Source organism: Pinus tabuliformis, chromosome J (genome assembly GCF_031772625.1).
Source record: "Pinus tabuliformis cultivar Carrire ecotype Pingquan chromosome J, CPIR1, whole genome shotgun sequence".
NCBI classification, from domain to species: Eukaryota; Viridiplantae; Streptophyta; class Pinopsida; order Pinales; family Pinaceae; genus Pinus; species Pinus tabuliformis.
This window is the reverse complement of record NC_142295.1, coordinates 333,672,721-333,690,705: the sequence shown is the minus strand read 5'-3', so window position 1 is coordinate 333,690,705 and position 17,985 is coordinate 333,672,721. Positions and strand designations below refer to the sequence as shown.

Here is a 17,985-nt window from a genome sequence, read left to right as displayed (position 1 = left end):
TTCAACATTAGCTCAATATGTTTCCTTGTATTTACTCTTTAATAGAATATTAGATAAAAAGGGGACATGCCTACCTCTTCTCTGTTTCATTTGTTGTGAAGTTATTTCCTACTAGATTCCTGCATGTCATGATATTAGTTATTACAATTTGGATAGCGTAGTTGATGGAAACAAGCGTGTTGATGATCACACCTAATAAAAGATGCTAACATTCACTAATAAAGAAGGATGCGACCAATTATAACTGAGATAGAAATAAAGACAGGTGGTGACATAAAAAGAGGGAAAAGAAGGCAGAGTAGAAGAGATATAGCAAATTTCACAAGGCCAACAGATGAATTTGTATCAGAAATTACTCCTCTTTGCATACACTTTCAAATTGTTGTCACGAAGCCATGTCGGAAGAGCTCCTGAAAATTGGTTGTAAGATAGATCTCTGCAGACACAGGATATCAGCGGTACAGTATGATATAATTGTTAATAAAATTGAGATTTCAGAAATAATAATGTATATGCTCTAAAATATATGCATATGCGAGTGTTACGATGCCTAATGATAATATCCTTTATGTCTGTCATTCGCACTTGATGATAGTCATGTAATCATTCGACATTTAGACATTAAACTTTCTGTTAGTAGTATTTACTTTATGTCAGTCATTAAGGTTTGATGCTAAGTAATGGTTGGTGGGACATTTATTGCCATTACTCATTTTAAAGTATGTTACAAAAGTAATTAATACACAAGTATCAATTAGAATCTTACTAGGTGGCAAAATACTAAAGATCATGCATGCATGTAAAGTCACTTATCCCACATGCAAGGATCAAAGGGGTGAAAGGAAGAAGAAATTATAAATAGGCCCATAAGCCTCAAAAAAGGATATGTTATTGAGATGTTTTGTTATGGGCAGTAGACCTACAACATACTATAGCATGGAAGTGCAACATTTATACTATAACACTGACAATCTAGGCTTAAGTTCATGCCCAGATTTCATACTTTTTCATGAAAGTTTTCTTGTCTTATATACTATTCTATAGTTCCTTTATCAACATAGTTGTATCTGTATTTGGAAGATTAACATCGTCTATTACATTTCCTTGCTGTAATATCCCTCTTATATAATTGATTTAATTTCCAGAAATTTAAATTCAAGAAATTCACTATAAATATTTGCCAGAAGATTCAATAATAAATTTTAAACATCATTCTAGAAATTGTAGAGAAAACACTGCAAGATCCAGCTATTTTATTTATAAATTGGAAGGAAATTGCATCACTTAATTTGGAAGAAAACTTGATGGAAAATTTTTCCCCAAAACCCTTTTCTTGACTCCCTTAGCTCTGCAACTCATTCTCCACAGCAAATTGAAGATTCGACCCTATTGAATAATGAAATCGGCCAGCTTGAACCCTAGCAATTCGGCCCTCCTGAGCAATCTAATTCGGCCCTCTGATTGGCAGCGATTTTCAGCCCACAAGTTAAGTTGATTTTGGCTCCCATGAGAAATGCAACAAGACCCTCCAATAGCAAGGTAATTTCGTCTTCCTCCAGAAGAAATATTTCGGCTCTCAGAGGTATTAATTCGGCCTCTAGCTTGAAGAAGAAACTTGGCCACTGCAACATGAAAATTCGGCGCCTGAACTGGAATGAAATTCAGCCCCTGCAACACCACAAATTTTGCCTCTAAACATTATACAAATCAGCTCAACTGAAGAAAGAAACTTGGTCCTTGTGCAATTCGGTAATTTGGCCTCTGTGGTAATTAGATCGATCTCCTCTTGGTCTACAAACTTGGCCTCCTTAAATACCAATTCATCCTCCTCTGCAGATGATAATTTTATTAATTAGCTAGGATGGCCCAATAGCCACTGAAACCAATCTCCACCAGCTAAGTTGTGTATTTCAACATCAAAATTGGGAATACTTGAGGGTTCTCACACACAATAGCTTCTCGAGCTATTCAACAATTCACGAATCAAATATAACCATACCCCTTTTCCTCAAGTCTCCTTTTCTTTATAATTTTTCCCTCTACAAAATACCATGGGTGGCAAAATAATACCATGGGTCACTTATTTTTATAAAGTGACTTTACCACTTTTATTTAATTATTAGGATAATATTTACTAATTAATCTATTGACCCCCTTTTTCTTGTTGATAACCTTTAGGGATCATGGTAGGCTATGACTTCACTTTTCTCTGCTGTTATAGATTGGAAAGGGACATTACAGTCTTCCCTTCCTGAATTTTCTTATCCTCAAGCAACTATAAGCTGGGATGCTATAATACCTATTCACCTTCCCATGTGGCATCTTCTATCGATAGGCCATTCCAACAAATTAAGTACTCCTTGATAATTCGATTTCTCAACCTCCTTTCTCTTGTATCCATGACCTCTTCTAGAACGAGGACCAATTTCCGCTCCTCATCTAATGTTGGAAGTTTTATTGTCGCATTAACCTGCTGCCCAAGTACCCTTTTGAGGCAAGATACGTGGAAGACATTGTGAATCTTGCTTTCTTCCAATAGCTCTAGTTCATAAACCACTTCCACAATTTTCTTCATCACCCTGTAAGGTCCATAAAAACGGGGCTTCAATATCTCGGAGCCATGTCTTTTCAAGGACGATTGTCTATATGGCTGAAGCCTCAAGAAGACAAGGTCCCCCTCCTGGAAACTACACTCCACCCTGTCACAATATGCATATATCTTTTGCTGATTTTGGAACATCTACAAGTTTTCTTTGAGGATTCTAAGAGAGTCCTGACCGTTTTGTAACTAATCCTTTTCCTCTGGTGCCCTTATATCTCCTAATTCCATCTCAATAAATGTGGGAGCATCATATCCACATAGTGCCTTAGAAGGAGTCATGCTAATGGACATATGGTAAGTAGTGTTGCAGCAATATTCTTTGAAGTGCAACCACCAGATCCACATCTTTTGCTAATCGGCCACATAGTTTCCCAAAAATTAAAATAACCTTCCATTTGTTGATGATCTTTGTCTAGCCATCTCTCTGCGGATAGTAGCTAATGATCGAGGTTAGTTCCTTGCTAGCCAATCTAAATAGCTCTTGCCAAAATGCATTGAGGAATCTACTATTTTTGTCACTTACAATATGCTTGGGAACCTTGTGCAATCTAAAGACCTCGCGAAAAAAAGTTTTTTCTACTTGTGTTGCTATGTAGTTGAAGAATATTTCCAAAAAGTATGCAAATTTGGTTAGCCTACCCACCACCATAAAGATACAATTTCTTCCTTCCACCTTTGAAAGCCCTGTTATTGCCTGGATTGTACAGGCACTGTGACAACCGCTTAGGGTGGGGGTTGTCACTCCGATCCCCGCCCACTCTGTTCTAGCTGTCTCCCAACACCAAGCTATGGGGGGTAATACCTATGGAAATGAGGTGAAGGAAAACAAGTTGGGAACCAACTTGTTTGGAAGACGCAAATGAGTGTCCTAGCTACTTGGTTAAATTTAGCAAGATTAATGATTAGATTAGATTTTAAATATGAGACCAATGCCTTGTGGAGTCACAATTCTTGCTTAATGTTAATTAATGTCAAGTAACCAGATGGACACCCGTTGCTTAATATGATAGACTATCCTATATGATATGCAATTCCTAAGAGCTAGGTGTGATGCGAGGATGTTGGTTATTTTTATCTTATATGCCTAGTCTAAGTTGAACCTCTCCCTTAACTGTTTTGAGAAACAGTGTTCTGAGTAGGTTGTGAAATGGAAGCCAACGGGAAGCAAGCAGTGGCCTGATTAATGATACCTCCCCATGTGTTCCACCCACTCAGTGTCTCTGGTGCTGCAAAGACTGTGGCTCTGACGACTGCAAGGTCACTGTGTTAACCACTAAGAAGAATTGAATCCCTCAAGCTAATTGGAAAAGGGTTTCCCTAGGAGCAACCAAGCTTATGCTTGGAGGTAAATTATTAATGCAAACTAAATCCTAGGATGCTTATGCAAGATAGAATGAGGGAAGTCTTCTTGAGTTAAGATTGTTTATGTTATTTAAGTACTTAGTGTGAATTATCTTATAGCAAGAGTACTTAACAATGATTAGATAACAATATTAAGACAATAAAGGTGCTTAAAGACACAAGTGCCAAATGTTCAACAATATTCCACAAGGTGCTTAACCAATGAAACTTAAGATGTCAAGTGCTTAAGATAGACAACCAAGATATTAAAGTCTCTTAAGATTATGATCTCTAACTTAGAGCAGTGATCCAATGATTTCTTAACAATGCTTCAATTAGATGTCAAACACAATAATGTCAGTTAGATTCCAACTGTTAAAGCAACTTATGCCAATCATAAGATCAGAGATTTAGAGCTCAAGTGTAGGAGTGCTTTTGGTGCAAAATTCAGAAATTTTTGTAAACTTAGAATAAGAGAAGCAGGTGCTAGACCTCAAAACTCAAATCAGCAGTAATACTTCAGAAAATTTCAGCACTTTATTAGACTTATGACAGCAGCAAAAAAGTCACCTTAGATCATAGCATTTACCCAACATATGAAGTATAAAATTTTCCAATGGCTACCAGATGTAAATTTATGTATTTAGCCCACGTTATGATGATGTACAACTAATTACAGTAGTAAGCAACCCAACAGATCAATAAGCTCATGATGCTAAAAGCGATGTCCAATATGCCCAAAAATAGGAAAAATTTACCAAAACTGAAAAAATCAATTTTTGAGCCCTCTTTAGATGTATGATTAAGAAAAATTTCAGACTTGATTCAGTAATTTAAGTAGTAAATTCCAGCAAGAAAATTTTTAGATCTAGGCTAGATCTAAGCTGCCCAAGTGGCCAAAATTCGTGAAAATTTAGATTTTGCGATTTTAAGTGATTTTGACCAATTCAAAAGTGATTTTAGGGTTATTATATCACTATTGTAATAAAACAGCAGAAGCAAAATTGGGGTTTAGAGATCAAACCCTAGGCCCAAGGCCTTGAAGATCAACTTGCCCAAGTAGCCCAAAATTTCTCCAATGATCTTGCACCTGAAAACACAAATTTTTGAGCAAAATTTCCTGCAAAACCACCAAGGAATTAGACTTGAAAATTTTCAGCTATGGAACTAGGGCAAACTAGGGCAAAAAAGGGCCAACGCTAGGCCAAACAAGGCTAGCGTTGAGGGAAGAGGAGGCTAGGAGGACGGATCAGGGATCAAAGAGGCAAGAGGAGATCGAAAAAGGCCAATGTTGGAGGAGGAGAGCCTCAAAAGGTCAGACATTGGCGAAAGAGGGGAAAGTGGCTAGGGTTTAGGGGCTAAAAAGCCCACAGCTAGCCCTAAGGCAATCGTCTAGGGTCTCAGAGGGGGTCGAGGCTCAAAAAGCCCACGGCTAGGCCACTTAAGGCCTCAAATCCCCAACGCAGGGGCTTGAAGGGAGGGTCGAGGCCCTTGGAGGCTACAACCTACCTCTAAGAGGCCAGAAAGGTTGATGCATGGGGTTATTAGGCTGACTCTGAAAGAGAGAAGGAGGATGTTGGCCCTCAAGGGGCTGGATCTAGGCCCAAGAGGCCTAAAAAGTGAAACCCTCGCTTTAAAAAAAAAAAAAAAAAAATTCTCCAGATTTTAAATATTTCTGCCAAATCTTCAATGGGCAGCCCTGCAAAATTTTCTAGAGACTAGATCTTACCCTCAAGAGCCTAGATCTAGCTCTACTTCAACTTGATCTCTTGATTCAACCTGCAAAAAATGAAAATAAAACACCCAAACCCCAAATATATACAAAAACTCTTAAAACCCCAAAACCCAAGTTAGCAAAAATAATTTACAAATTATATTTACAAAATCTACAAATATACAAGGGTTATGAAAATTTAATTTTTGAGAAAAATAATTTTATGGCTATTTTCTTTGATAAATGGCTAAAAACACTTTAGAAATCTCATGCACACTATAGCCTTAGCGAAGATTTAATCCACCACATAAATATTCAGGATCCAAGGAAAATTATCTTTGCCCACAGTTTGTGAACTTGGAGACCAAGGACTGAAGTACTTGCAAACACTATGTATTTATCTCAAAATAATCATATATTAGCACAACATAGGAAGCTCGTAGTCAGTACATACCACAAATCAATGAACAAGTACACCTCAAGTTGCACCCCAAAGTCTTTATTATGATAGAAAAAATAGTTCCCAGCAGGACAATAGTTTACACAAATGCTTCAGAAGCAATTTCTTAACCAGAAATTAGATGGCTAGAGACTCAAATGACTCTCTAATTTACATGTCAATCTTCCAAATGGAAAAATAACAGCTAGTTTGCTTGATCCTCGCCAAAATAATCTTGGCTGTCGAAAAATACTTGATCATCTCTTAATCTTATCCGTTGAATTTTTATTTTTGAGGAATTTTCGAATTTATCATTTAATTCTATTTTTATTAGCTCAAAATTAATTATTTTGAACTAATTTCCTCAAAATTTTAACTTTGACTTGACCACCAAGGTCCAAGGGTCCAATTTTTCTTGAAATATCCAATATTCCCTTGGTGGACGACCTCCAAAAATTAATTCTTTTAAGACCCACAAATATTTCCACTTGGAAAATTTAATTTTCCTAAGACATTTTAATTTGACTCTAATTAATTAATTTTCTGGCTTAGGATTTAGTTAATTTTGCCACAAAAATTAATTAATTGACACTTGAGGGGATTAAATTCTTTTTCCACCCTCTAATATTTTAACCATGGTGTCTAAGTATGAGGGACCATGCATTAAAATATTTTTTTACATAAGAATTTTTTACAATTCAACTCTCAAAGGGATAACACCCGTTTGGCTTAAACCCTCAAATTACATACCCAATTCTGCGACTCAATATGAACTAGTAGACCAAGTGATTTGTAATAAAATAATTTAGCTGATTGTCTTAAATTATTTCCAAATCACTTTCACATAAGACTCGACTAGAACACTAGGACTCACTTAAGACTTTGATGAAGAATTCTACCCTAGCTTTGGGGTGAGGTTGGAGGGAAAAACTCTGTCGACCATCCATGTTTAAAAGCACAAATGAATCAGTGAGATCAAAAACCTCCTAGGATGAAACTCTCGCCAAAATAATAGACTTACCTAGGTTGTTACATACAGACACGGTCTTACTAGCATCATTTACATCAAAAATTTGCAAAATGGTTTTACAATAACATAGTGTTGATGACTAATGATTCGATCTTTTGAAGAAAAGTATGGTACATATGCTTCCACAGAACTTTGACAAAGCGAGTGCAACAAGTCCTATAATAAAATCCACCAAAATGATTTCCCGTTTTTGCTTTGGAATAGGTAGTGGATGAAGTAATTCTGCTGGATGGGTTTGTTCTACCTTGTTCTGCTGGCAAGTAGCGCATTTTGCCACATGTTTCCAAATGTTCTCCTTGAGAGCTTTCCATGTGAATCTTTCTCTCACCTACCTGTATGTTTTGAAGAATCCTTAGTGACCTGCTAAGGGTGAGTTATGGATGGACTTCATAATTCTCTCCTTGAGCTACAACTCGAGGACCAAGAAAATCCTCCCGTTGTAAAACATGACATCATTGATGACCTTGAACCTATCATCCTATATCAATCCATCCATCAGCTCATATGTAAATTTATTCTTCAAATACTCCCCTGGTAGGAGTGCCTTCCAATCACCGTTAATCTCCATGAGTGAACAAGATGGTGGTTTCCTAGAGAGAGCATCGGCCACCATGTTCTTCTTCTCTTTTACATATTTGATGTCAAAATCATAGGCCTGAATTTTGTTGACCCATTCTTGTTGCCTTTCGTTCAGCTGCTTTTGTTCCAGGAAATATTTCAAGTTGTTGCGATATGTTTTGATCACAAACCTCCCTCCTACTAGGTGTCTGAACTTCACCAAAAAATGCATCATTGTCAGTATTTCCTTATCATAGATAGATACAGTCTCTCTGACTCTCTCAATCTCCTACTTTCCAAATCTATAGGGTGCTTATCTTGTGTCAACACAACCCCTATGCTTGCACCGAATGCATCACACTCTAGCACAAAACATTTTGAGAAATATGGAAGAGCCAAGATGGAACAAGCACTCATTACCCCTTTACATTTCTCGAACATGTGTTGTGCTTCCTCAAACCATCTGAATGCCCCCTTTTTGGCCAGATGTGTTAAAGGTGCCACCATCTATGAGTATTTTCCAATGTCCTACTATAGATGAGAAGATCGTCAAAAAATACCAATAAAAATCTATGCATCTGTTTCTTAAAAATATGATTCATACACAATTGGAAGGTAGCGAAGGCGTTGGTAAGCCCAAAAGGCATGACAAGGAACTCAAAGTGCCCATAGTGGCATCTAAAGGCACTCTTTTGTATATCATGCTCATGCACACTAACTTGATGATACCCTGATTGCAAATCAATTTTGGAGAAACAAACTGCTTTATGTAACTCATCTAGAAGCTCATAGATCCTGGGTATCGGGTACTAATTTAGGGCCTTGTAATCAATGCACATCCTCAAAGTTCCATCCTTTTTCTTGACTAATGATACAAAGGATGCAAATGGGCTAGAGGTTGGCCTTATGTGTCCCATATCTAGCAACTCCTTAACGACCTTTTCTATTTCCTCCTTGCACTGCTTGGGATTCCTGTATGGAGTCGTGATAACCATCTTAGCCCCTTCTTCCAAATCTATTGCATGCTTGAATCCCCTATTCGACAGCCTCACTGGTAGATCCCTCTGAACAACTTCTGATGCATGCTTAACAATGCTTAAATATTTGTCAGGTATTGCTTCCATTCATCTAGAAGCTTTTGCTTAGTCACTATACGTTGTGCATCCCATGTTATGTCGCCATGCCTGATTATACCCTCCATTTTTTTAGTCGTGACCATTCTTGGAGCATTGTTGTTCATTGCTCTCAACAGTACCTATTACCTACTAAAAGTGGGTGACCCATAGGAGAATCTCTTCTATTCATCTCTTCTAGCCCATAGTTGGCAGCCCTTGACATCCACCTTATATTCGATGTGATGTGCCATTCATATCTCCACCAACTGCATCAGTCATATGTTTCCTCGCCCAATTGTCAAGAGCACGTGTTGGAAGTTGGGATTTGTTACTTTTTTGTATACCGGACAAGTGTTCTAGTCTCGATTTGTGTCTAAGAAGCTAAGGAACCCGAGTTCTTCAAAACCCAGAAAAAGTTTTCCAATATAAGTTTTTGAAACGCCCTAATTAAATTAATTGATCAATAATTAAAAGTTGCCAAACTTAGGAAAATTGATTAATTAATGAGAATTAATTGAGGATGATCGAGAATTCTCTAGAGACTTACATAGATCGAGCCTAAGATGACCTTAGTCATTGATGAGGATTTAATCATGGTCGTTGAAGCTCCACCAAAAGATTATAAGAGAAAATCGATGGGATGAGGAGAGACACGAGTGAGGGAGCAAGCATCCATGCAGTGTGAATTTCCCAGTGCATAGTGATTCAGTGAGGGAAGAATTTGAGCCAGTGGAAGAGCATCAGTGATTGAGGAATTTGATCGAATCATTTTCAGAGGCAAAGGGAGGCTAGACAACCCAGTTGGAGGCAGTTTAAGGGGCCTTCCAAACTTACGCAGACTAGTAGTGTAAGTAGCCAGTAAGCAATGCGAGCAGGCCAATTGATTTGCAAAGGGAGAAAATTTTGTCCCATAAATTTTTCCAGAATATTAGCCAGAGGATTTCCAGTGAGGCATCTAGGTTATTGTACTCAAATTTTTACTTCTGCATAATAATAAAATAAACCCTCATCTATTGCATCGATTTTCCCTTCGGGGTTTTTTAGGGGACGTTAGTCCAAAATAATTGTGTTTATTGTGTGCATGAACTTCTCAATTCCAGTTTAATTTTCCGCATTGTATTTATTTTATTGTGAAGATTGCAGTAGTGAGATGTTCGTTATTTGTCATTAAATTAATTTAACTGGAGACAAATAAACTGCATCAACTAGAAGAATAGTTTCCAGTTTATTGCAATCATGGATTTTTCACATGGTATTAGATCAGTGAAGATCAGATCAAAGGCTTAGAGGCGACAAGAGTAAAATTGTTAGATATCTCCGGAAGAGAACTATGTAGTGGATTTTTGATCTGTCCAACGTTTCAGATGGTTACTCCATCCATCATCAGGGACCAAAGCGCTAATGTGCATCTTCAAAGGGAGATATTGACACAATTTCTCCAAATCTACATAGGCCAGCCAGGGGTGCAAATTGTAGAGGCAATGGAATTTGATTTCTAGTTCCAGGTGTAGGAAAAATTCGAATAGCCTTAGAAGTAGAATTTACAGGTAGTGGATTTGTAGGTAAGTAGTTTCGGTGATCATATCAGATCAGTTTCGAATAGCCTTTCAAATTCTTCTTCTTATTAGATTGTCATTGAATGATTCAACAAAAGAGAGTGCAATGATCCATATCTTCATCCATACAACTATCCAACAAAAATCAATTAAACAATATCCATGAGATATACCCAACCACGCTCATACTCAAAAATCCTGATTCAGAAGCCTGTAATGAATTGTCACTATTTGCAGTCAACTTTCGAACACTATAGTCAATGAGTGAAAATTTCGAACAACTGAAAAACCAAACCCTAGTTTCCGGTCACATGGCAAGCATTTTGTGGGTGTGATTGAAAGGCTCAGTCGCACGGATGAACCGACCAGCGAGGAATCGCAGCTGAGATCCCTTTGTGATATGCCTACGACTAAGGCCATGTTACCGCTCAAACTAGCAGGGGTCCTAAAAGGGGATCATTGAAGGGTTACTACTAGGCTAAGGGAAACAATGGAGCAATAGCCCACTGTCACCTCGGCTAAGGATCCCTACTCTTTATGGATTTTCACCAATGGGAGGAGACCCGATATACAAAGAATCACTTATGAAGTATAGATCAACTAAGATGGGTGTGAAGTGATCTCAATGACCTTTTCCTTGGAGAGACTCAAGAGTATGACTTGCTTGCTTCTTAAGCAAGGTGCAAGGTTCTCTAGGATAGGGGAATATGGATTTGAGGGATTGGCTTAAGGAATGTGACTTGTAAAGGAGCTTCCTAAACCCTAAAATCCTTGTGGAACTTGGCTTCCCAAGTGGTTTTGAAGAATCCTTGTGGAACTTGGCTTCCCAAGTGGTTTTGAAGAATCCTTGTGGAACTTGGTTTCAACTTTCCCAAGTGGTTTTGAAGATTTGACTTTGATAAAATAAGGGACCACATGGGACCAAGTGGACCTAGGGTAGGTCAAGGGGAGGGAGCTTAGCAACCAAATTAGGGAGGGAAAGGGATCGAGGAATGAATTTTCAATGAAAGGATCCCAGTGAGGTTTCTAGCCTAAGGGAAACCAAGCGCAAGAATTGGTCTTCGAGCTAGGTCTTGTGATATCTCAAGGTGCCACCGTTGGAATCTCATGAAATTTGGAGGGCTTCTATAGGACGCACCAATGCAGTTGTGAATAAAACATTGAAGTATTTGGATGGCTATATCGTGAGATAGTGTTGATTTTTGGTAGTATTGGATGTGCTCTAGCCATGAAAATTGGTGGAGAGGCTAAGGCACAAGAGACCTTCAAAACCCAAAAATCATTTGGAGAAATTCCACCCGGATGAAGAGATATTAAAATAATTAATATTTTTAATGGGTCCCTAAGTCTAAACTTAGGAAAATAAAAATATTAATGTGTATTAAGATAAAATGGGTGAGAAAGTTCTAAGTGACGAGGATCAAGCCAGATCTAATCTTAGCCGTTGATTAGGGACTTAATCTTAGTTGTTGAATCGTCAACGGGAAAAGTATAAGAGGAGGCTTGAGGGTCATTTGGAAACACACCAACAGAGATCAAGAATTCAATTTTCTGGGGCTAGGTTTGCTGAGGAAATCGAGTTAGAGATTTGTTGCAGCGAGGGGCAGTGCAGCAAGGGATTTCGATCCAAGGCTGAAGAATACATAGCAGATAGGTAGTGAAGTGTCGAAAGAGGTAGCACAGGCCCAAGAAGGGCTGACACAGAGGCCAGAGGAACCAGGGCAGAAGACGCGGAGGGCCATAGAGGCTGACGCAAAAGCCATATAGGCTGATGTAGAGGATGCAAAGGGATTCAGAGGCAGCGCTGGGAGATTTTGTGGGGCAGACTAGGAGTTGATCAGCAGATCCTGAGTCGGGAGAGGGTGATGCAGTTCCAAAGAGGGTGACGCAGTTCCAGAGCAGTGCTTGGAGCATCTTTCGCTGTCCAGCACAAGGAACAGTCAGAGTCACTGTAGGGTTGAGCATCCAGTTGCTGATTTGCCGAAATATCTATCTCCGGAGAGAGGTACTACTGCCAAGGATATTCTCTACAGGGTGAGCCATTTCTGGCATCCTAGTTGTATTCACGATTCTGCTTAATAATAAAACCCTCTATATGTTGCACCGGTTTTCTCGCATTGGGTTTTTCTGGGGACGATTGTCCAAAACTAACGGTGTCCCTTGCATTATTGTTTCTGTTTACTTCAGTGCATGATCTATATATCTGTGAAGGTTGAATTTGTGTTTAATTCGATATTTATGCATTTAAATAACTTATTAATGTAAAGAACAAGTAGGAGATAGTAAACCAGACATTGCAGTAGGGGTTTCTGATGTGTTAGATTCAGGAATTTTCACATGGTATCAGAGCAATTGCAGATCATAGGAGACTGAAGGCACCAGCGAGAAATCTGAGAGTTTGTAGCAGAGAAGCAGCCAGCGTTGTTCCAGAGCCAGAGATGTAGAAGGAAGGGTGACGCAGTGCAGAGAAGGTGACGCAGAGGCTCACGCAACGCCTGCGTCATCATTTTGAGTCAAGAGAGGAAGACACAGTAGCTGGGAGGAGCCCATGCAGTAGATGCGTCAACAATCCAGGCCAGCACAGAGGCAGAAGAGGGCCAGATCAGGACTACGCAATGCCAAGTCATCTTTCTCAGTCAAGAAATATTGACGCACTGGCCAGTAGGAGCTGATCCAGTTCTCACTATGGTTGTGGAGAGCTAGGATGGCTCAGATTCTTCGAGTTGTCGGGGCTAAGGGAGCTGTGAAGATTTTGATTTGAGGAGCTAGTGGGACGCTGTTTCTCTCAGTGAAAAACAGTGTCTAAGGAGACTGAACCAAGGTAGAGGGAAGCACTACCTCGACAGATTTCTAGCCAAGAAATCCAGATCCAAGTTGCAGCAGCAAAGGAGGATTGGAGAGGATGATTCAATAGTTGGCAGGAGGATTTCTAGGAGGGAATTCAAGACTAAGAGGGAGTCTAGAAGAGGAGCAGAGATGGCAGTGAATGGATTGAGGGATCAGGACAGATTGGACGGGGCTTCCAATTTTGTCATCTGGAAGGCCGGGATCATGGAAATCCTGGATAAACATCGCATCAAGGACTATGCCTTGAGAGTAGTAGTTGTCCCAGTTGACCCGGCTGCAAATGAGAAGTATGAGGAGGCCCAAGCGAAGGCAAAATGCATGATTCTAGACGGGGTCAAGGATCATATCATACCACACATTCCTGAGAAGAACACAACAAGAGAAATGTGGGAGACCCTGACCACCTTATACCAGGGCTCTTCTGTGTAGTGGAGGATGTTATTGGAGAATCAGTTGAGGTCATATCAAATGCAAAAGGGAGAGAAGATAAATCCCTTTCTCCTCAGGTTGCAAGGGATTCACGACCATCTTACTTCTGTTGGGTCTACATCGAATCTAGAGTTCATGGTTAAGACAACCCTGAATGCAGTCTCCGAGGAGTGGGAAACGTTTATCCAAGGCATTTTGGGCAGAGCAGCTCTCCCCAATTGTGAGGAGATGTGGGCAGCTCTTCGACAGGAGGAGCCCAGGAGATTGACCAAGGCAGGGAGTAGCAGTAAGGGAGTTTGAATCAAGGAGGAAGAGGAAGATGCAACTCTCGCATCTATGGGACAGCAGGGGCTACAGAAGAGGAAGAAGAAAGACATCTCCAAGGTCAAGTCATTCAACTGTGGGGAGCTGGGACATTATGCATCTAAGTGCCCCAGGAAGAAAGGCAAGGGAGAAGCTTCCGACTCAAAGGAAGCTCCAGCAAAGGTGGAGTAGGATGTCAAGACTAATGACGATTGTGCCATGAATGCTCATGTGCCTCTAGAGAAGAGGTGGGGATACATAGAGTTGTAGTCGAGAGGACTACATGCAAGGGCAGGATCCTTGAGGTGCCCAAACTCTTGGATCACATACGGCTACGGGATCCCTTAAAGACAGTAGCATGATGATAGGTGTCAGGTAGAGCAAGGTGTGATGGAGTGGCAAGGCAGTGCTAGAGTGCAGAAGTCTGTAGCAGCACAATGGAGGTTGCAACAATGCGAGAGGCACAGAAGAGGTTGCAGCAGCGCAGTGGCAGTAGAGGTAGCTTCAGCATCACAAAGCTTCCAGACTGACCAGCATGTCAATTACTTACTTCTCGGTAACTGAGTTGCAGTGCAGCAGTTAGCAGTGGCAGTGCTATGGGCAACATGATGTGGCATTTTAAGGTGGAGTTGCAGTACAAATGTAGTAGCGGTAGTGGCAGTGTCATGGGCAGCAGTACAGGAAGCAATAGTGCAGGGGATGTGAGGCAGCAGGCCAAGCATCAACACAAGTATGGATGCGGAGAATCATTGTGATGCTTCTATGGTGATGCATTACTAGAGCACATTCCTCACTAAGAGGGAGTGTTGATTTTTGGTAGCATCCAATGTGCTCTAGCCATGAAAATTGGTGGAGAGGCTAAGGCACATGAGATCTCCAAGACCCAAAAATCGTTTGGATAAATTCCACCTGGATGAAGAAATATTAAAACAATTAATATTTTTAAAGGGTCCCTAAGTCTAAACTTAGGAAAATAAAAATATTAATGTGTATTAATATAGAATGGGTGAGAAAGTTCTAAGTGACGAGGATCGAGCCAGATCTAATATTAGCCGTTGATTAGGGACTTAATCTCGGCTGTTGAATCGTCAACAAGAAAAGTATAAGAAGAGGCTTGAGGGTCAGTTGGAAACACACCAAGAGAGATCAAGGATTCGATTTTTTGGGGCTGTGTTTGCTGAGGAAATTGAGTTATAGATTTGTTGCAGCGAGGGGAAGTTCAGTAAGGGATTTCGATCCAAGCCTGAAGAATACATAGCAGAGAGGCAGTGAAGTGCCGGAAGAGGCAGTGCAGGCCCAAGAAGGGTTGACGCAGAGGCCAGAGGAGCTAGCGCAGAGGACGCAGAGGACCACAGAGGCTGACGTAGAAGCCGTAGAGGCTAACACAGAGGGCTTTAGAGCCAGCGCTGGGAGATTTTGTGGGGCAGACTGGGAGCTGATCAGCAAATCCTGAGTCAAGAGAGGGTGACGCAGTTCCAGAGAGGCTGAAGCAGTTCCAGAGCAGTGCTTGGAGAAGCTTTCACTGTCTAACACAAGGAACAGTCAGAGTCACTGTGGGGCTGAGCATCCGATTATTGATTTGCTAGAATATCTGTCTCCGGAGAGAGGCACTACTGCCAAGGATATTCTCTGCAAGGTGAGCCATTTCTGGCACCCTAGTTATATTCACGATTCTGCTTAATAATAAAACCCTCTATATGTTGCACCGATTTTCCCGCATTGGGTCTTTCCAGGGACGATTATCCAAATATAATGGTGTCCCTTGCGTTATTGTTTCTGTTTACTTCAGTGCATGATCTATATAACTGTGAAGGTTGCATTTGTGTTTATATGCATATAAATAACTTGTTAATGTAAAGAACAAGTAGGAGATAGTAAATTAGACATTGCAGTAGGGGCGTTGATGTGTTAGATTGAGGAATTTTCACAGATAAGTGATGCCCTAGGTGACCTAGAGGACTATACCTAGAGAAGAGGAAAGAGGGGAAGGGAAATAGGTTTAAGGTGATCACCTTTGGGTGGACGAGTGCCTAATCCTTTGGGGAGATTGGAGTCAAGTAAAATTATGACTATGGACCTTTGAATTTTCGAGGTCAAGGAGGCCTCAAAAACAACTTTGTTTGGCACTAGGGCAACTTCAAAGACTTTATACTTCATTTTGCAAGGTAAATGGCTTGTCATGATGAATTTAAGTAATGAAACATCCCTAGGAACATTCATTCATTATAAATGGCCCATACATGAAGCATTCACTATCCAGAAACAAAATTTCCACAACTTTTCATAAGAGATGCAACAAATAAGCCCTAGTATAGAGGAATCCCAACAATAATGTATGTAACAAAATTAGAAAGAAAGAATAGCATTAATATGTACTTACATGTATAAGAATATACTCAAACATCCAAAAACTTGCCATCAAGAAGCTCCAAGACATATGAAAATTATCCAAACATCCAAATTCATTCCATGACCAAAAATTTGTCCTCCAAGAAGGATAGTGAAAATCTCTAAAGAGATACTAGTTCCAAATCCAAGTGATGATGCTTAAATGAATTCACATCACTTGTATTTATACACTTCTAATGAGTTTTATTTAGCTAATTAGGCTACATTAGCCCCTACAATAAAATAATGTGTGAAATAACTAACTTTTGGTGACAAGCCCACCAAACTAACTCATAAACAAAAGAATAAGCCTCTCAAGGGGTCAAATAATGAATAGTGCATGTCGTTGGGCCTTGGAGGAGGCCTAATGGAGTCCATATGTGCCATAATATGTAGTTGAACCCCCAAAAGCAGTGGACAAGGGATTTGTCGCTTGTAATAACCTGTGGTGCTCCAAATGACATGTAGGGACACAGAAGTGTCCTCATGGGTCTCCCAACAAATTGAAGATTTATGTAGATCGCCTGCAAGGGCTAGGATGATGGTGTAGGTGATGCCACATGATCGTGCAAGTCCTGGATCATCTGCCAAGTGTATGGTGCAACTCTGGGGCCAGCTAGGCATGATGGATTAGGTGCATCTTTGTTGGGTCCCTATAATACTAGTGATTACCCCATTACTATTGTAGTTATACCCCTTATTTATATTGTTGTGCCCCCATTGCCCCCATATTGTTATTAATGTGCCCATAGAATCCCTATATTGTTATTTTTGTGGCTTTATATTATTATTGTTAGGTCGACTGGATTATATTGTGCCTCCTTAGACTCCTATATATAGAAAGGTGGTTTTGTCATTTGAATCATCCAAGAATTGTTCATTTATGTAATGTAAAGGAGGTTTCCCCCTCGAAGAGGCTGAATTCTAAGGCGTTGATCTATCTTTTCTATCTTTTCTTGAGCTGGTTTCATAACATTTGGTATCAGAGCTTTGGATTATAGGGTTTCGCTGCTCCAAACAGGTCATCGTGGCATTTTCGCTATAACTTTGTTTCTGTGACGTTTCAGAAGTCGCACAAAAAACCCATTTGAGAATAAATCGCGCTGAACCTTGGGTCCGAATTTCAGAGCTTTTTGCGCGATATTTTCGGAGATATGATCTGAGGAATTTGGTCTTTTTGCAGACTCCTGAATTACACTCAAAACAGGTGACCTGGGGAAAATCGTCATAACTTTCTTTCTGAGCATTGGATTGAAATTTCGTAAGAAGGTACAGAAAGAGGACGGACTGTAGTTTTCTTTTATATATTTTTCAGAGTCAAAGGTTGAAACAGTGACACGTGGCACTTCATACAAGTTCGCTCTACTGAACTAGTCTATAATCAAGTCACTGCGGGAGATTGTGCATAACTCTTTCTTGGAGAATCCAATTTGTATCAGACTGGTGGCATTGGAAAGAGGACATAGAAGCAATGTTGCACACATCGCGATCGGGATTTAATCGGCGCCGGGAAAAAATCGGAAAAATCATTAAAATCGGGAAAAAATCGGGAAAAAATCGGAAAAAATCGTTTGGCACAAAAATATTCATTTTTTTTCATTTTTTTTCAATTTTTTTAATATCTAAACCATCTACAACATAAAATAAATACATTGACACATAA

The 17,985-nt window shown here is 39.8% G+C and overlaps 1 protein-coding gene across 1 annotated transcript in view; it reads right to left on the bottom strand.

Moving 5' to 3' along the window:
- LOC149227101 (putative LRR receptor-like serine/threonine-protein kinase At1g56140) overlaps positions 1 to 17,985 on the bottom strand; it is a 197,468-nt gene that overhangs the window by 106,719 nt on the left and 72,764 nt on the right. The window contains exons 6-7 of the mRNA XM_089380406.1: positions 371 to 436; positions 75 to 119 (exon numbers count right to left, since the gene is read on the bottom strand). Coding sequence (XP_089236532.1) covers positions 75 to 119; positions 371 to 436 — 111 coding nt within the window. The remainder of the gene's footprint in view (positions 1 to 74; positions 120 to 370; positions 437 to 17,985) is intronic.